The following is a 20,811-nucleotide window of genomic DNA, read 5'->3' as shown; positions in this document are numbered from 1 at the left end:
TGTGATGAGATGCTTTACTACTGATTTGAAAAGGTCGTTTGGGAGGGTGGAGATCTGAGGACTATGGCCTCAAACAAAGACCCAAGGCACATCAAATTGCGGGTGTTGCTGACCATGCGCTTGGCATTGAAAGCCTTCCTGTCATCCTTTGAGCTGTTACACCGCTGTCCCGTATGTCTGGTGCCTCTGAAAATGCTTTTGTAGTATTGTGAGAGGGTTTCAAGCTCTTTCAGTCCAGTCTCCCTCCGCCCATCTTCTTTCAGGACAGACTGGTGCTGAGGACTGTGGTGGCCTTTCTTCCCAAAATTGTGACTCATTTTCACATCAAACAGTCAATTGCACTTCTGACATTCTTTGTTGTCCCCCTCCACAACCCTTGAAAGGGGAAGAGCAACTCTGTTGTTTTGATTCCACAGGAGCACTGAGCTTTTACATTGAATGTACCAAAGCCCATTTGGTGGACAATCAGATCTGTGTAGGTTCTTTGGGGCAAAGAAAGGAAAGGCAGTGCAAAAGTGGACCTTATCCAGGTGGATAGTCCTCAGTATTAATATCTACTATGTCCTGGGCAAGAAGCAGTCCCTGAAGAATTGAGGGTTCACTTCACCAGAGCTGCTACCTAGGTATTGGTGCACACTTTCACAAACCACTGCTGCCTTGACAGCCAAGGCTAATGGGAATGGCGTTTTACCTGTTCGGTCCTGCAAGGCTTTTTGGTCTGGGTCATTCCACGAACCCAACTCCGGGGGAGATACTGCTTTGTATTTAATGTTCAAGTGAGTAATCTGCAATTAGAACCCATCAGAAGAGCATATGTAACTTTTGGCAATGCTCTTTCTTGTGGCTAACCACAGATTCCTCATCACCCTCCTGCCTCCCCGTTCTTTGAAGTGGACTATTTTACATCTAAAAAGTTCCAGTTTTAGAGATCTGCAAACTAACAGAGTTTCAAAGTTTTATTAATGATACATGATTAATTAAACCATTGCAGAAAGGTGAGAACAAACAATAAAAGCATAGAATACTGAGTTAAAATGCTGCTGGTGCTGGTCAACTGTTGGTCACAGAAAGCTATATAACGATAAAATGTGTTCTAGACCATAGGGGAGAGAAGCCATAAGGTATTGTGCCTCCAACAATGCCAGACATTGCAGAATACCTAAGTGATGGTCATATAGTCTGTTATACATTTTTGAGTAAACTTAATTGGCGTAGTTTCTGTCGGTTCTGGGTGGAGAAGAGCTCTGAGTTCGTTCACATATTTGGTACATCTTGTCAAGGATCTATTTGTGCAAAGCATATCACAGAGGCCTCCTTTCAGATGCAGATCCCCTTCAATAGGAATACCAGCTTCAACAGCGACCTCTAGGGCAGGCAGCAGGACAGTAAATCAAACTAGGATTCTTCACTAAAGTCACAGATACTGCAAATCCCTCTCTTTCCCAGCGGGAACCAGGCCATATTGAAGTCAGCCACAGGTGTGGCTAGGAGGCTTAGGCACATAATATCTTTACATGTGCTGGGTTTGATGGCCTCAGGGAGATAGGGCTGAGGTCTTCCAATCAAGTATGATCAGTTCAGGGGCATAGACTGTCTGATACCCACAATGATGTAGTATCTTGCTGAAAAGATACAAGGCACATCTGTTTGTTAACTACCCTATTCCATGATGACAAATCCACAGAGTCCAGTGCCAAGGCTGCTGTTTCTATTTGAAGAGATTTGATTGCCTTCTGCATTTGTTGCTGGCATGGGGACCCTGGCCTCTCAAATGTGTCTTTTAGACAAGCTTTCAAAGTGTTTGATGGAGCTCTCAATATTCAAATGTAATATTCCAGAATATCTGACGCACTGGCTAGTTGTTGGCTTGCCAATCAAAATTCTAAGCTGATTCTGGTTCTTCTAAGGTATCTGGGTAGTTGGAACAACTTTTTATGTCCTAGAGTCTTGCGGTCAGTCCATACTAGTTACGCAGTCCTCTGGGAATGCCTTGTGCCCGTAATGGAGCGCCAGTAAGAGGCTGGCCTTTATAACTTTCAGGATTGGAGCTACAGTGGCGCTTTGTAAATGTTTTGTTCAGATTGGCAAGCCTGTACGTAACAGCTGCTGCTTTCCTTTTAACAAAGCTTTATGCACAGTGGGTTTCGTTGTTTCAGAGAACTAGACCCTCAGATAATTTTAGTTCTTTCTTGTTTTAATTGAATTTGCTCCTATACTCCACGTTAACGCTTTCTTTTTCTTGTGATGCCCAAATATTATGACCTTGGTCCTGTCTTGATTGATATTAAGAAAGTTCAGTTCATTGTAGGTGTGGAGACTGTTTAATGCACTCTGTAGACCCGTTTTCATATGGTCCATTATAATGGTATTGTCAGCGTATTGTAGAATTCGTAGGATTGTATGGCCAATTCTTGCACTGGTCTGCTGTCTGCTCAGGTTGTCCCCATGTCTGCCATGTAAAGGTTGAAGAGCAATGGGGCAATAACGCAGCCCTGTTTCAAAACACCCTGGGTGGGTGTTCTGGGGCGATGGTGCGAGGCCCAGTTTTCACACAAACCCAAGTCTGAGAATAAAGTGAGATTATAGTCCGTAGACAGGGAAGGGGGGTGGGGGGTCCCACATACTCCGTTTTCTCCATATCTTTGGTTGAAAGACTTTATCGAAAGTGGTGCTATAGTAAATAAAACAGCAGAAAAGAAGAAGCGGTTTAATTTGGGTTACTACCTGACGCAGAGCGGCAAGAGCTATGATGTTGTCCGTGGTTGATGCAACTGCCTAAAAACCTGTTTGAAAGAAAGGGAGTATATTGTTGTTCTAGACCCAGACTTCTAGCTCCTTAAGCAGTAATTGAGCGTAGGCTTTCGCTTCTAGGTCTAACAAAGCTATGAGTTGGTTAGAGGTCCCTTCAGGGTCTCCCTTTTTAAACATTGGGCACAAGATCGAGCCCCTCCAAGCCTATGGGATTTGGGTGGTAAGAAAATCTTGGTTTTAGAGAGGGGGTTAGCAGCTTGGCCCAGTCATCCATTGCCAGTTCAAAGATCCCAGCGTGGAGCTCATTTAGTCCAGGCGCTCTGTTGTTTTTTATCTCCTTGATAAGTTTGCAGACCTGGGCCAGGTTTGTAATAACTGACTGGTTCTTAGTTGACAAGGTGTCCCTTTCCACTTTTTCTAGATCTGCTGGGGCCAACCGGTGGCTTGAGTATAGGGCTGCTACGTGTGTTACCCAGTCTCCTTTCAGAATACAATGTTTTCTAGTACGGTATGGTGATTTTATGTTGTTGACATAGTTCCAGAATCAAGTTAGACCTCTTTTCATCAGCATTCCGTGGACTTTTATCCATTCCTTTTCTACCTTGAAATTCTCCAATTCCCAAACTGCCTTTTTATGTGCTTTGTGTGTTTCACAAAGATACCTTGCTGTTTTTGATGTGCAGTAAGATTTGTGGTCATGCCATGCACTTCTTGGCATTCTTCGAGTGTTAACAATGGTGGGATTGTCTGGCCTTGTGTTCTGCAGCTTCCCTGCCCTCTTAGTGAGAAGTGCGCTAGCCCCTAATGCTTGAAGAGTGTCCATAAGTTCAGATAGTAGGATACCCCACCTAGTATGTAGTTCATTCATCAGGCTTCTGGGGTCAGTTGTGTCCTTGAAGGAGCCATTTAGACATAGGTGAGGTATCTGCCATCCTCCATTTCAACATTCTGCTTAGCTTAGATGCTTCAATGCGCGTAGAAGATCCTATAGTCCGGTGTTTCACAGATGCAAGTGCTCCCATGCCTACGGTCGGTGTCGAAGGACTGTGATTGCTTTCTCTCCTGTTGTGTAGCTCAAAGTCTATAAGATGGCTGGCTACATTTTCCGACAAAAACGTATAATTGGTTGTCGAGATACCCCTTAATGTCTGAGGAAACAGTGCTTTAGCTACAGTGGCTTTTAACTCTTGTTCTGCTGAGACTACTTTATAGGTGCTCAGGAGGAAATTAAATGTATCCTATACCTTGAAGTTTCTGGCAGCAACTCTGTTGGTTCCCAGATACTTTTTATTAAAGTCGCCTGTCAAGAGGACTTCACGTGAGGTTTATTTCTAGAAGAGTGATTCCAAACTGTTACAGAGCACCTCTGTTGCATGTTTTGAAATTGTCGGCATGTTGTGATAACAGTTAATCAGAAGCAGCTGAGTCTTTTTGTGGCCATTGATCATCCCTGTGACTGATGCCACTTGCAGGGCCGGCGATTGTTGTACATGAGGCACAGCTGTAATCCTGCCGTTCTGTTTGTTGAAAATTGAGTGGCCTCCCTAGGGTCGGCCAGATAGGCTGGATTTTATAGCTGATTTGAAAAGCTCATAAAACCTGTGTATAACTGTTGGGGTGGATGCCCATGTTTCCTGTCAACGGATAATATCACTTCTGTGCAGGAAGGCCACTGCCGATTTACTGTTCAGCACAGTCTTCAGACCCGCCACATTCCATGAGGTTATTGTGAGCTTGGACTCTTTTAGGGTTTGCCGAGTTTGTTTTTGTACTGCATTATTATTGCTAGGCTAATGTCTCACAAGTATCACGAGTCCCCCTGTAAGACCAGATCCGCTGGTTCCGAGTATCAATTTCACCGCTGGTTGTTGTGCAACTTAATGTTCTATGGTTGTGAGCAACCTTTACTTCCAGGAGATTTGAGGCTTCTGAGGACGTAGGCAGCCATTCGTGGGTGGTGCCCCATGCTCCTTTTAAACATAATCTCTGTGACCTTGCTATCACGTACAGGAGTAGCACATGGGGGTATTTAGGTGGACGTAATTTTAGAAGTTTGATCCCCCAGTCCTCAAAGGACTTGGATTCCATGAGGATGGCATCAATGAGATCTGCATTTTGCCATGTGGTTATTGTGGCATCTCTGGAACTTTTCCCTGCCATTGCTGCAAACTTTACAGATATGATTTTGTCAGTAGTTATTGTGTTCAGTGCTGGAATACATTGAAACAGATGTAGTAGTTTCCCTCTGTTTATTATGTCATGAGCCCCGTTTGGGGTGTAATGCGGGATGAGCGCTAGTTTGAGCTTGCCAGCCAAACCGGCTTGTCTAAGATCCCTTTGTCTTATGTCACATGACTTTACCTTCCATTGAGGTTTTTCTGAATTATATTGAGGATGACTGACTTGCTCCCAGGGGGATGTATGTGCTGAATCAATTAGCCTGCTGGGTAATTGCCGCTGGCGAGGATGGTAATTGGGTGTCTTCCCCTTGTATCCCTGGTCATGGGGCCAATGGCAGGGCCTCGTTGATCCCCTCCGGGATGGCTGTCAGAGTTACCGGTGAGTAATTGGTGTCTTGCCATTCTCGTGATCCTTCCTGCATCTAGTCTGGTGGCTTGTTATGAGTATTGAGTTTGGTAATACCGCTGTGTTTGCTTGTGAGCAGGTATTATCTCGGCACTGGTTGCAGTTGCCCTTGTTGGTCCTTCCAAAATGATTGTGGGCATTGTGGCCTGTATCGGGTGTGGCCCTGGTGACTACTTTTTTTGAGTTCCCTAAAATGTTGGCAGTGACCAATGGGCAGGCACTTTAGCTCCTGTAGCTCCTTGGGCAGTGGATTCTGGCATGGTTTAAAATTCATTATCAGATGGTAGTGACAATGTGACTTCTGTGGTTTCCTTAGTTGCTTTATAGGCTAGACTAAATATGGGGAAGAACTTTGGGGAGCCTTCCCCTAAGTTTAGGTGGGAGGTGGGCCTGGCTCCTGTAATTGTGGACCTCCATGTGATCAGGTGCTGCTTTTTTGAGAATTTGGACGGATTTGGGATATCAGATGGGGCTGTTAGGTCAGATATACAGGCATCCATACCCTCATTCTTCTGTTCAGGGGGGTGGGAGGTGTTGTCTTGTTTGTCTGAGGAGTGCATACAGGTTGGGCTTGTTGCTGACTGAGAACCCTGCACAGCCCGATGTAAATCCTGGTTGGGCTGGGGGCTTGGAGCAAGGGATTCTCTGGTGGATGTGGCCGTTATCTGAGCTATGTCTGCACCCATTGTGTATGGTTCGATTTTCGGATCCTGAGATGAGGTCTTAATGCTCTCTGAGTGTCAATAATATCTCCGGAAGAGTGCTTAGTTTGTCAGTCAGTGGCGGACATGCACAGAACTGGTTGTCGTCAGCCTGCCCAAGTGATTTTTCTAGATGGCTCAATCTGATGCCCAGATCCATCATGGTTGAAGTAATAGATTAAATTAAGTCAATCTGGAGCTCCATATTTTGTGCTTGCCATAAGAGTGCACTTGCTATTGTGGTTTGCTTAATACTGATGGAAGCAAGTGAGGCCTGCAGGGGGCTAGAGGACCTGGTTTGAGGAGAAGCATGCTCGCCTATATGTATCCGACATATGGGTCTGGGATTTCAGTCAGACCGGATGGCCGGACTATGTGCCATGGATGCCTCGAGTCTGGCTTTAATCTGGGCTTCGAGTAATGCAAGTACGCGGTCCGAAAGGTTTCCTAGTTCTTGGTCTGATATGCTGTCCTTCCTGGGCATTGTTTGTATTTGAAGAATGCACACCAGCTTGGATTGACAAACCCAGACCTCCCACAGTTGATATTAGAAACTGAGCACGCAAATGAAGAGGGTGGGGGCTGTCATAGTGTCATGGACTTGTGCTGTCACCACCAATGTGCGTACCCACAGGGCACTTGATAGCAGTGCTCTTTCTGGGCTCTGATTCTCAGATATCTGCTGCTGCAGGAGGATTCAACCTTCAATATTACTCTTGCCTTGATTGATTCCTTGGAACCAGGTAGTAAGTCGGCTGAAAGGACCTCCACTCAGTGCAAATTCGCCCGACACCCTTTGGGAAGAGTTTAGATTGTGGGGCTCTGATAGTCCATTCAGGTGCTCACTGACTGATGTCACATTTTCCAGTGGTTGTGCATTAGCCTGGCGAAAGCCTTCCAGATTGGTTGAGTGAGGCACCTTGTTGGAAATTTTAAATAAAGTATTCAGAAATTAGGCCTTGTCTGGCTTAGGACCATAGTCTCCTTGGGCTTGGGGCTTGAAGGTGGTCATGTGAGCAGCTTTAAAGATGTAAAAGGTGAGTCACATGTGCCCTTTGTGTCAGAGTCATCTGGCGCTTGTCTTCTTGACTTGATTGGGGGCGGGGGGCCTGATGTTAAGGCAGGGACCACGCCCCTTGATGGACACATTGCACGATGTGGAGTTGCTCAACTCTGTCTCATATTCAGACTCCGTATCTGGGGTTTGTGTCAGAGCACGTGTGTTCACTGTGGTGGTGTTAGCTTTGTTTTGAAAGCATGCCTTTTTTTTTTTCTTTTTTGGCATTGTCCTGAGTTCTTAGGGCAACAAGATAATGCACTGGTGTTTCCTTTGGCAAAGTTATGTGGTTGTAAAATTGTGGAGGGTTTAGAATAGTGAGGCTGTAGCACCGCCTCACCTCCTCTGTCCCTTTACCGGAACCCATCCAGTGGAGGCTAAGGGAGAGGCACAACAATGCTAGTCGTACAGCTTTGCTGATGTAGCTGGTATAACACAGTGACGCTGATAGGACATTAGTTGGTAGATGGCTGCATGTGACTGCACAGTTGTCCACTGTTGTCACTGTTCGTGCACTGGTGAGTCCACAATAAACTCAACCTCTTAGATGACTGCCTAGATGACTTGAGCAGCATTTATAAAGTCTATGAAGTTACTCTCCCCTTGTAGTCCTTTTGCTTTGTTTTCTTCTTTAGTTTTTGGATTGCTTGCTTGCTACTGTTATTATTGATGTCATTATCCAGGTGTGGTGAGTTAGGGGGCCTTAGGGCAGGTACCTCGGTGAGCACAAGCTGCACTTGGTGGGTAACAGTAAACTGCGGCAGTGTGAGCAGGGAGAAGGAGCCACCACACACACTCAGTCCTACGGTTCAGGACTATAACCTCCAATGTCACACCAGGCCAGCTCTCAACTCACCTCGCCTTTCTCCTCACAGTCCGGGGGTACCAGTTTAGAGATCTTCACACTTGTACTAACAATTGTGTTTTTGTTCGCTGTGTCCTAGGACGCAGATGGTGACCAGAAAGAAATGACATCAGTGTGATTGGGTGGCATGTATATGTGGCTCCAACTGTCTCTTTTATGCCGGAGCAGGGTTGATGCCGCACAACACCAGCTACTGACACGTCGGAAGACATTAAATGCATAGGGAAAAATGTGTGAGCTAAAACTACCTATTAGTGGAAGCCAGGAGCCTTATACATATCCCCAGTGGTAGATAACAAATAAGTGGGGTTAATTTGTTTCTTTGAGGTTTCTTAAAAAGGGGTGTAAAGGCATTCTTCAGCACTATTTCATTCTCAACCAGTAATAACAGTGTATGGTATGGCAAGTTAAATAATAATATAGAATTCGAACCAGTGGTGAAAAGCAGCCTTCAAATAGATACACATGGCTGTTGATCATCTGCCACTTAGAATAGTATCTCAGCTCCATAATCAATCGGTCAGCATGCTAAGCAGGTACAAAAAAATCTGAGAGCGCCTTAATCTGGCCTGACTATAGAACTTAAATAACTGTATGTTTGAGGCATATGTGGCTGTAGATAGATATGCTTTGCATACTCCTGCCAGCTAGTGTTTGGCCTGGATGTGTGCAAGTTGTTTTTCTTTGAAGAATTATTTTAAACTCACAAGGTACTGAACCTCCACTCTTGTCTGCAATGCCCATGTTCATCGGCTCCATTGTTAGATTGTTTTCTTGCCTGGTTCGGACGTGTGTTCCCATGCACCAGATCAATGCTTTTTTCTGTTATTTTTGGCCTCCACAGTTCCTTTGTGTTGGAAGCTGGATTCTGCTTGCAGTAGCCCCTAACTTACTGCATGTTTTTTCATGCAACTTTGACTGAAGTACACTGGGTTTCTGCTAACCAGGTCCCCAGTGCCAGTATTCCTTCCCCAAAAACAAGACCCCTGGTCACTTGATCCCCAAGTGGACAGGCTTTTAGCACCCCTGTAAGCCCCAGTAAGTGGTACGTCTAATACCTAGGGCATAGGTACTAAAAAGGAGGTCCCTAAGAACTGGAGCATAACTTGTGCCTCTCTAAGGGACCCAGCACCAATCTCCTACAGACCGCCAATATAGGCTGCGTGACAAGGTGTTCCAAAAAGTGAAAACACAACATGGCACACAGCTTGTGTGCCCTGACCCCTAAACATTGCATGTAATATTTGTAAATCAGGCCTTACAGTCCTAAGGCAGGTTGAATTATATTACATGTGTAATCTGCAAGAGATGCCCCTGCTATGTCTTTGTCGATTCTTAGACATAGTAAGTGAACAGGGAAGCCATTTTAAATACATGGGCTGGACACTGGTCAACAGGTGGGACAATTAGCTATGCAGGAGGCATGTTGCACTGACTCGCACAGGGCCTATTTAGATGTTCCTTTCTCTGTGGATGATGTGAAACAGGCGATTCGCAGTCTGCCTGGAGATAAGGCACCTAGACTGGTTAGCCTGACTCCGTCCTTTTATAAGGAATATGCTGATATTCTTGCACCACACCTCTTGGAGGTTTACGCAGAATCACTTGAGACCGGGGTCCTTCCTGCTACACTACATGAGGCTTTGATTGTAACTATTCTGAAGCCTGGAAAGGACCCGTGTAGCTGTGACTCATATCGACCGCTCTCCTTAATTAACATAGATAATAACATTTTGGCTAAGATGATAGCGGCTCGACTGTAGCTTTTGCTCCTGAAGCTGGTGCTACCGGACCAGTCTGACTTTGTACCGGGCCGCTCTACGTCACATAATCTCCGTACGTATTTTGCTGTAGCGAGTACAATTGGCGCTAGGGTAATGCGGCTGTGGTGTTTTTAGATGCCACCAAGGCTTTTGATTCTTTGGTGTGGACGTATATGTTTGCGCTGCTAGCTCGGATAGGAATGAGCGCAAGATTTATACAGTTCATTTGATTGCTATACTCAGAGCCTTCAGCTCGGTTGCGTGTCAACTGAATTATCTCCGATCTGTTTTCGGTCGCTCGGGGCACTCAGCAGAGCTGCCCACTTTCTCGCTTTTTGCAATAGCGATGGACCCACTTGCGGCGCGCCTGAGACAGCATCATAATTCATAATCATAGAGGGTTGGCGTTTTGCCAATGCCCAATATTAAAATCCATGTATGCGGATGACATCGCTTTGTATGTTCGAGAGCCACGTCATCATCTTGATACTCTACTGGATGAAATAGTGCATTTTGGTGCCTTTTCTGGGATTACGATCAATTGGTCCAAGTCAGTGGTGTTGCCTTTTTCTGCGGGAACGACGGGGTCTTCCTCTAAGTACCCCATTGGGTGGGCTGATGGTCCGGTGCGCTACTTGGGTGTCTGGTTGAGCGGAGATGTAGAGACACTTTGGTCTGCAAATTATGGCAGGGCCATAGTGTAGTTGGAGGACAAGGTGGAGTCATGGTAATCACTGCCGCTCTCCCTTACGGGTCGTATTGCAATAGCTAAAATGGTTGTTTTGCCTAAATTTTTATATTTATTTGTTAACTTACCTCTTGTTCTCAGTGCAAGCTTTTTACAGAGACTTCGCTCTGTGTTGATAAGGCTGGCTTGGGCTGGCGGGCAACCCAGAATCGCATGGGAAAAGCTGACACTTCCATTTGAGTAGGGCTGCCTCGCTGCCCTGGATCTGGAGCTATACTACTGCTGTGCGCAGGCCCACTTTGCGCATTTTTGGCTCCATCCTATTAGGTATCTGCTGCACCTTGTGCCGGAAAGTGATGCGGTATGGCCGGACGGGTTGTCGCGGATCCTTGGGGACCCATCTCGGCCCAGGGCGCGTGGGGAGGATATGGTGGCCTTTACGGCTTGGGCTTGGACTTGGACTGCCCAGTTGCGCCAGGCTGGTATGCGCAAGCCTTTTGCCCCTGCGATGTCGGTGCTTGATGTTGCAGTTGTGCAGATGTTCCGGGATGCCAGTCTGCGTGAATTTCTCCGCAAATCGAGTTCAGCTACCTTGGGCGACTGGTTTGCTGTTGGGCGGTTTATCTCCCTGGAGGTAGCGCTGGGGGATGGGCGTGATACAGCGCTGAACCGGCTTTATGTGCTTCGCATTAGCGCAATGCTTCGCGCGCGCTTCTCCTGAGGCTCCAGTGACATGCCAGGCGCTGGAGCTGATGTGTCGGCCGCAGTCCACGCGCAAGCTTATTACTAAGCTATATGCTTGTATGCAGAACGAGATGGCTGAGCCTGAGATGACTGACAAGACGCGTTGGGAGGTGGACATAGGCGAGGCCATACCTGCTGAGACGTGGCGAAAATGCTGCACGCATATGAGGGTGTTGTCCCCCAATTATAGGCTGCGCCCTGTTCATTTTAAGTTTCTGCATCGCTTATATTTTATACCCCCCGTAGCTTGCATGGTATGGGTTTGTTTGCGGATGCTCGTTGTGCTAGATGCGGGCCCCGGATGCAGATTTGTTACATCTGGCGTGGCGCTGTGCTGACATGTGTGCCTATTGGACTGAGGTGCTTCAGATGATTGAGACGATGACTGGTCTTGATCTGCCCTTTACTCCTAAACTTGCGCTTCTTGGATATGTGGAGGAGATCCCCTTGGTGCACAGGAGGCCGGTGGGCCTACTGTTGCTGTTGGCTAAGCGCAGGGTCGGGATGTGTTGGGGACGTGGTCGGACCCCTCCTGGCTCTCAGTGGCTGCGGGATGCATTGTTTTGTCAAGAACAGTTAATGATATATTGGGAGTTGTTGCTGGAGGGGTCTTGGCCTCCGGACAAATGGGCTCCACTGCGCGCATTTCTAGAGTCCGAACTATGATGACTGAGGATGGTGCGATGCGCATCAGCGTAGAAATAGAAGGTTAGACTCCTGTCCATGACATCCCTGATCCTTTGTATACTGGTGGATGGGTGACTGCATTTGTCGTATGCGGCCTCCCTTTCTTTCAGTCTCTTCTTTCTCTCTTCTTGTCTATTGTTGGTTTGTGTTATATAGCTCTCGGGCTATATCTTAGATTTTGTATTAATTTTATGTTAGTACATTGTTCAGCGGACCAGCTGGATGGCTGTAACAGATTGATTTGTTTGGCTAGTTTTGGGGGTAGCCTGCTCCAATGAATTGCTACATGATATATTGATACATATATTTGTTTCAGGCTGCAGTTACTGCATATGTAAGAAATAAGCTTTGGCCACCCTATCGAGCTGGGCAGGTTCTGTTTTTTATATAATGTTCAATAAAAAGAATAAAAAATACATTTAAAAAAAAACTTTTGGAAACTCTACAAATCTATATCTCAAAAAGTACTCACCTGATTGCTGCCTGTGTGTGTGCTTTACATGCTTAGCACTACCCTCTGATATGCCTAACTGCTGGCCCACACTACCACAAAAGAAAGCATTTGAGATGGTATTCCTCCCTCTGTGATACCTTTGGGGATTTGTCCGGACTCTAAGCGCAGTGTACCTCTTTTTGGTCTACGATATAAAGAGCCAGCTTCCTACACTCTCTCCCTCCATCGATATTGTCTTCACTTGCGTTCCCCTTCTGTAGTATTGGGTTGATGCCCACAGTCTAGGGTGGGCCTCTGGTTGACTTCTGCCCCTAATGGGGCCTCACCCTTCAGGCCTTGTTCCTTTTTGCTTACTTCACTCTCACCATGCCTCACCTGTGATGGAATGAACCCCCTTTTGATACTGCCTTCAGTGTCATGCGAAGTACCCCTGGGATGACTCCAGCAAGCTGCAGTCTTTGCCTCTCACCCAAGATTTCTTGCAAGAGCGGCAAAGACACCTGAGACCTCTTCGCCACCTAGGAACTCGAGGGGGAACATCATCCAGAGCCATCTGCTTCCGGCAAGGAGTCTTTCTCGCCCAACACCAACTCCAACCCTGACCTAGAAATCGGAGACCTCCCACCTGCTCAACAGGCCGCAAGTACAGCGCCTGCTCCTCTTCCTTCTCAACACTGCTCTCATTCTGAGTTTCCACCCCAAAAAGGGGCGTTTAACCACTCTAGACCCACAGAGGTAGGCTTCTGGTCCACCACCGCCTTCGGGCTATGGTTGACAGAGACTGTCCCCTTTAGATCCCACACCCAGCTTCCACTCTATGCAGAAAAAGATCCTGAAGCTGATTCTTTTGGTGGTGTTTGCTCCTCGCCGATATGACCTTTGTATCCGCAACTGTTGACATTGAAATCAAAATTTACACCAGTGCCAACAGGAAAAATGGCCAACTGCCCATTGAACTGGTCTTCCAAAAACTGCATAACAAACTTTTGGCTGGCCAAAAACCTATTGTCATCCACCCTGATACAGGCTAAATTCTCAGTTTACATTAGAGGCAGCCCTGGAGCTCAAACCACCACCTAAACAGTGGAAGAAGAAAGGCAAGGCCACCAGTGCGCCTCCTGAACCATCCTCCGCCACACCACCCAGGCCTTCAGCATCACCATCCCTTCCTGCTTCTTTACCTGACCTAATTTTTTAAATACCACAGAGGTCATGACATTCTGACCTGGGTAAACATGCTGAGGGGAAACCATATGGCATGCCCCCCCACAAGGAGACCCATGGGATTTCTATGATGTGGATTCCCCAAAGAATAAGATCCTGACCTCTACCCTGGCGCGCCCTTTCCTCCAGAAGACTCTATCTCCCAACATTAGGCTCTATGTAGGGTTGCATCATACCATAGGGTGGACATGCACAAAGAACCAGTTGAAGAGGATTTCCTTTTCAAAACTTTTTTTTTGCCCACCATTCCATGCAGTACCTGCTCATGTTAAAAGGGAATGCTCAGACCTGCTCCTGACATTTCAAGGAGCTGGATAAGACTTGAGTAATCAAAGCTTAGCCGCCTTTGTAATGCAATCATGATCTCTCCAGCTGGCGGAGATGACCCAGCGGAAGTGGTCATAAAAAAAGGGTAGTCTCCCTAAAGGTGGCATCCCACTGGCTACCACCTGGCGCTTCCTGTAACTCCCCTAAATTGAATATTTATGTGGCTCTCCTGAACCCTAGAACACTCCAGAGAGGCAAAAGGCAAGAATGGAAGATCTGTGACTGACTCAGCACCAACCCTGCCAGCCTCCCTGTGGACTTCGACGATTGTGAAAAAGACGCTGCGTCCTCCAGCTGCTGAAACTTCCAAAAGCCCTGGAAGACTGCCAGCCTTCTTCCCAGCACAAGGAACTCCTGTGGAGGAGCGGAGCTGCTCTCCTGCATCATTGCAGACATCGAAGAACCACTGAAGAGGACTCCGGACCGCCACAACTGCCACCGAACAGCACCACTGCACCAGAGCCTCGCAGCCCGTGTTTTAGTGGGCCAACGGTGCCAACCTGGTCCTTAGCCTCTCCTGCAGCAAAGTCCATTGTGGGTTTCCCCACTGTAGCCTTCACACTGATGTCTGCAGACTCTTTGTGCAGTCCCTCCTCAGCTGAGGCCGCCTCCAGTGACAGTAAACTGACGGTCCACTTCACCTCTGCATCCATACACCCCGGACTGAGAAGAAGAGGAACACTGGTGTCACCGTGTAAGGAAATGCCTCCTTGGCATGGTTACCCCCTAACTTTTTGCCTTTGCTGATGCTAAGTTATGATTTGAAAGTGTGCTGGGACCCTGCTAACCTTGCCCCAGCACCAGTATTCTTTCCCTAAACTGTACCTTTTTCTCCACAATTGGCACAACCCTGGCACCTCCCTTGTAAATGGTACCCATGGTACAAAGGGCCCTGCTGCCAGGGAAGGACTCTAAGGGCTGCAGCATGTCTTATGCCACCATAGGGTCCTCTCACTCAGCACATGCACACTGCCTCACAGCTTGTGTGTGCTGGTGGGGAGAAAATGACTAAGTCGACATGGCACTCCCCTCAGAGTGCCATGCCAACCTCACACTGCCTGTGGCATAGGTAAGTCACCCCTTTCGCAGGCCTTACAGCCCTAAGGCAGTTTGCACTGTACCACAGGTGAGGGCATATGTGCATGAGCACTATGCCCCTACAGTGTCTAAGCAAAAACGTAGACATTGCAAGTGCAGAGTAGCCATAAGAGTATATGGTCTGGGGGTTTGTCAAACACGAACTCCACAGTTCCATAATGGCTACACTGAAAACTGGGAGGTTTGGTATCAAACTTCTCAGCACAATAAATGCACACTGATGCCAGTGTGCAATTTATTGTAACATACACCCTGATGGCATCTTAGAGATGCCCCCTGAATACCTACCTGACTTCTAGTGTAGGCTGACCAGTTTCTGCCAGCCTGCCACACACCAGACATGTTGCTGGCCACATGGGGAGAGTGCCTTTGTCACAAAGCCTGTACTGGGTGGAGGTGCTTCTCACCTCCCACTGCAGGAACTGTAACACCTGGCAGTGAGCCTCAAAGGCTCATCCCTTTTGTTACAGCGCCCCAGGGCATCCCAGCTAGTGGAGATACCCGCCCCTCCGGCCACTGCCCCCAATTTTGGCGGCAAGGCTGGAGGAGATAATGAGAAAAACAAGGAGGAGTCACCCACCAGTCAGGACAGCTCCTAAGTTGTCCTGAGCTGAGGTAACCCCTGCCTTGAGAAATCCTCCATCTTGAGTTTGGAGGATTACACCAATAGGATTAGGGATGTGCCCCCCCCAGCCCCCCCACCGGGAGGAGGTACAAAGAGGGTGTAGCCACCCTCAAGGACAGTAGCCATTGGCTACTGCCCTCCCAGACCTAAACACACCCCTAAGTTCAGTATTTCGGGGCTCCTGAGATCCCAGGAAATCAGATTCCTGCAACCTGAAGAAACAAGAAGGACTGCTGACCTACTAGCCTGCAGAGAAGGAGGAAGACGACAACTGCTTTGGCCCCAGCCCTACCGGCCTGTCTCCAACTTCGAAAAACTGCTCCAGTGATGCATCCGACAGGGACCAGCGACCTCTGAAGCCTCAGAGGAGTGCCCTGGACTAAAGGACCAAGAAACTCCCATGAACAGTGGCCCTGTTCAAAACCAGCAACTTCTTTGCACCAAAGAAGCAACTTTCAAAGACTGCACTTTTCCCACCAGAAGCGTGAGACTTCACACTCTGCACCCGACGCCCCCGGCTCGAGATCCAGAGAACAAACACCACAGAGAGGACTCCCCGGCGACTGCGAGACCGTGAGTAACCAGAGACGACACCCATGAACCCCCACAGCAACGCCTGCAGAGAGAATCCAGAGGCTCCCACTGACCGCGACTGCCTGCATCAAGGAACCCGACGCCTGGAACCAACACTGCACCCGCAGCCCCCAGGACCTGAAGGAACTGAACTTCAACGCAGGAGTGACCCCCAGGTGACCCTCTGCCTAGCCCAGGTGGTGGCTGTCCCGCGAAGCCCCCGTGTCTGCCTGCACCACTAGAGTGACCCCGAGTCCCTCCATTGTTTCCTACCTGAAACCCGACACCTGCTTTGCACACTGCACCCGGCCGCCCCTGTGCTGCTGAGGGTGGGTTCTGTGTGCCTACTTAGGAACCCCGCTCTCCCTCCCAGTGCTCTACAAAACTCCCCTGGTCTGCCCCCCAATGACGCAGGAAATTACCAGCTGGTAGGCTGGAACCGGAGCACCCCTGTTCTCCATAGGCGCCTATGTGTTTTGGGCACCTCTTTGACCTTTGCACCTGACCGGCCCTGAGCTGCTGGTGTGGTAACTTTGGGGTTGCCTTGAACCCCCAACGGTGGGCTGCCTGTGCCCCAGAACTGAGACTTGTAAGTGTTTTACTTACCTCCTAATCTAACCTTTAGTGAAGGTTGAAACTGCACCTGAACTGAAACGTGTCCCCAAGGGTCTCTGGAATGGATACTGGAGGGTACAGAATTGTGATCTATGAGGATTCTCCCAAGTGGCCAAAAGTTCCACCCATGATTAACCCCACAAGACAAAGATGTTCTGCAGCACTCTGGGTGCAGATGCCACTAGTGAATGATGGTACCACAAACTGTTAATGGGTGGACCTTACCATGAAGCGCAAAAACCTAATGAATGACCACAGATTAGTATATGGAAATATGCATCATGAAAGTCTACGGACTCCATCCAGTTTTCCCCATCCAGCAATAGCGGAACATGAGCAAGGCACAACAACTTGAACTTTTCCTTACTGAGGTAAAACTCAAGAGTCCGGGGCCTACGTTATGACTAGTGCTGTCCTCCTTTTTGCAGCCAGGAAGTACTGAGAATAACACTTCTGCCCAGCTTCCTACTCTGGGAGCAGCTCCACTGCTACTTTCTGCAGGAGGGTTGCTGCCTACTGCTGCAGGATCTGCAGACATTCCTCCTGACTGAAAGGAGTGAGTGATCATTTCAGACTAACGGTCAGTCTTATATGGCTATTTGTCCATTGCAAGTGACACTGGGTTAAGCAACCTGATCTTCTTTATAGTGACATTTCCCTAGCACTGCAGTGAATTTTGTTAGGAGGATAAAATATCTGTGAGAGGAAAAAACACACTGATTGGAAAAAAGGAAAAGAGAGCAGTTACAGATTTGCGTCACTCTGCATGGGTAGCAAGGGAACTCATGTCAGCGTGCCTGGTTTGTGCTACGCGGCTTCAGAGATGTTACCGTGGTGTCCATTCTGGTGCTGAGATGGAGTCAGCACCCACTGCTGGCCTGAGAGAGCTATGGGAAAGCTTCTTTATCCAGTCTGGTTGCTCAGGATATTCAACAGATGTGAAAAATGCAGGTAGACGTAGCTACCAGAAACAGCATTACTTGTTTGCAATTTGTCTCAGAAACACATTTTTATGTTGTATGCACTATAGTATGTGAAATACCGCATTTCAATCTGTTACTCTCAACTAAACAGTTGCTTTGTTCATTTTCCATACTTCCTCAAGACCTTATCTTCCATTTTGATTCAAACTCTACATCACCTTCTTTTCAGCACTGTGGCACTGATGGCCCTGAATGCCCTACAGTATTTTTTGAAAGACTTTGCTTTGAAATGAAGAAGGTTTACAGAGAAACCGTGCTGCAGCTCGTGTTATCCCCACTGTATATTTTTGTGAATGACAGCTATCAGGTAATACAGAACATATTTTTAGATTTATTTTGTAATTGTGTTTGAAACCTTAATACTTATTCTTGCTTTAGAATACTTAAAAAAAAATATGTTTGATCTCTAACTGACACTACTACTGATCTGGTGTGTCTTTTACCCCAGCCTGTATGTTCCTTTATTTAAGATTGTGCATTTTTTCCATAATGTGTTTCGTTGGTTTGTAATCATGTACAGAACTCACAATATATGCATAACATATATTGGGAAACACTGTTAATGATATGTTTTCTCCTTTTTCTTTGAGTGAAAGAATGAGATAAGAACATTCAATAAAATATGATATAAAAACAACTTGTCAGGGAATGAACATTAAATAACTTTGATCACCATAAGATCCACACAAAAACAGCACATAACACTCTAAAGTCAAAGTTTGATGATTTGGCTGTAAAGGACTTCTGGAGTTACTGAGAAGTAGGAAGATGCACCTGCATATGCAAATATAGATTACCTAGTCAGTAGTAATAAACTTTTGAGTCAACCTACAGTGGTGGACAGAAGCAGCACCACAAGGCCAGACAATGCTCTGTTAAGGATTGATAGCTTTAAGTCCAGCATGATCATTTGCTCTTGGAAGACAAGATGAGCCCTTCAAGTGAGATCGGAGATACTAACCTGATCCTATAACTAGGGAAGGTTGGCCACCTATGATTTAAATTGCGCAGTTAGGCTGCACACGCTCACTGTGGTATTTACTGGTATATAGCCTGTGACACCATATGAGACTACAACATGATGTTCTAGTGCAGCAGTTCTGAACAGTTTGACTTCTGTGGTCACACACTGAATTGCTACTGTAAACCGGGGATTACACTTAGGCTGCAGTTTTATTAATTGAACCACAAACTGATACACACACATACAGAAACAAGTATACAAATAACAACTTGAATGTATAACTATTTTAAGTAATTCAAAAACACAAATATGCACTAATCAAAATTCTAATTTTAATGGGGAGGTATGAGCTTTTCAAAATTGAATTTTATTTCTAAAAGATAAAGCAATATGTTAGACTGTAGCATCTAATTTTCTTTTTGGCACCTAATTCATGCTCTGTTTTTTTCTGACGTTTACCAGTGCTTCAATCAAGGTCACCAATCGCCATATATGATTGTTTGCTTTACTTATGCTGTTACCACAAATCAGTCTAAGTATACCAACTTAATGCCCGATTTAGAGTTTGGTGGAGAAAGTATTCCGACGCTGTTGCAATATAGTACCCTCTCGGCCAAACTGAATGTCGGCCTTCTCGATTCGTGCAAACCTGCAGTATGTCAACAGCAGAAATTACTGTCTCCACTGCTGACATACCCCTCCTAAGGCCCAACAGAGTAATGTTTCATAGGAGGTTTTACCATTTGTCTGCCTCCCTTATTTAGAGTGGACAGGCCCATGGCGTATTTTCACTGTCTGACACCACCAGGTAAGTCCTGGAGGTAAGGGGCATTAAAAAGTGAAAAATGACGCCCCCCCATGCCAGGGGAGAAAACTCATGGCGAGAGAGATCATTGCTTTTTTTATTTTCAGAAACAAAATCCCACTTTGAAAGTTGTATGTAAAGTATCTGTCAAATTTTCAATGCATGTAGAGTAACCACCGTGAAGGAACTTCCTGGGCAAACAAGCTATCCATTGAGCCAGCGGACATCTCTAAATTTGGAGTACCCTCGCAATGTGGGAGTTAAGAACTCTGCCATGGCGACGGTCTTTAATGCTTCTGACAAACTCTAAATCCGGCCCTTAATTTTTAGCCTCCAGTTTCTGCCATCTAGTGTTGGGCTTGAACATTTGCAACTTGTTTTTCTTCAAAGAAGGTTCTCAGAAGGAAGTATGACTCTTCTTCTAGATGTATATTGTGCGTGGGCACTGACTCAAAATTAGATGCTTTTTTTCTGCATAGCTTTAGAATGTTCAGAGTAGACACCACATTTTGCTGTTGTTCACACGTTTGTTGAATCTTTTTAGTGTCTGGTCTATAAGTAGATTCTAAATTCTAATATCTCATCTGCAAAGACCATGAAAGCCTTAATACTCTGTTGCTGTCGGGTGGTGCTAGGGCATAACCCCCTTCGAGGACTGATTACTCTTCGACACACAACATCACCTCTGAATATGAGCACAGGAAATGGAATGATCTCCGTTCCAATACTGTCCTTGATGCCATACTAAATTTCCATAGACCGACTAGTACTGTTTCTGTATTCTGTGTCTGGCAGCCAATCACAAAGCTGTCTCCTACCCTGCATGCCTAGACTTTAAGCCAAAGAAAACCCTTCAATACAGAAGAGTGTCTATGGGCATGCATCTTGTAACAGGAAAACATCTCGGGGACCCTGGACATCCTCGAGGAAGAGAAGGAAGCCACCTTTGACACCCATGAAGAGGAGGAGGAGGAGGAGGAGGAGGAAGGGGCTTTACCAAGGGTGCCCACCCTTTCTTAAAAACCTACCAGCCCACAGCCTCGGAGCAGATCCGATGACGACCAAGAGGTGGTCCTGTCATCGAAGTCCGATCCTTGGCTGAAAATGACTGCATGAACTGTGAGTTCACAGGCCAATTGAAAGAGCAAAACCACTCTCCGTTCCCAGGTAGGCCACCTCTCCTGAAGAAGTGGGTTGTCGAGCCATGAGTACGCAGGTAGAAGCAAGTCTACACAATGGGCGCTGTCATCCACAGGATTCGGTCAGCATTGACGGAAGCCTTCCACCAAGCCTGGCAACAC

At 46.8% G+C, this 20,811-nt stretch overlaps 1 protein-coding gene across 20 annotated transcripts in view; it reads left to right on the top strand.

Moving 5' to 3' along the window:
• BLTP1 (bridge-like lipid transfer protein family member 1) overlaps positions 1 to 20,811 on the top strand; it is a 1,779,540-nt gene that overhangs the window by 352,924 nt on the left and 1,405,805 nt on the right. For all 20 annotated transcript variants that reach the window (XM_069242474.1, XM_069242454.1, XM_069242518.1 and 17 more), the window contains one exon: positions 17,911 to 18,048. In XM_069242474.1, coding sequence (XP_069098575.1) covers positions 17,911 to 18,048 — 138 coding nt within the window. The remainder of the gene's footprint in view (positions 1 to 17,910; positions 18,049 to 20,811) is intronic.

Source organism: Pleurodeles waltl, chromosome 1_2, assembly GCF_031143425.1.
Source record: "Pleurodeles waltl isolate 20211129_DDA chromosome 1_2, aPleWal1.hap1.20221129, whole genome shotgun sequence".
NCBI classification, from domain to species: domain Eukaryota; kingdom Metazoa; phylum Chordata; class Amphibia; order Caudata; family Salamandridae; genus Pleurodeles; species Pleurodeles waltl.
Note: the sequence above shows the minus strand (reverse complement) of the source record. Positions and strands in the feature narration are given on the sequence as shown.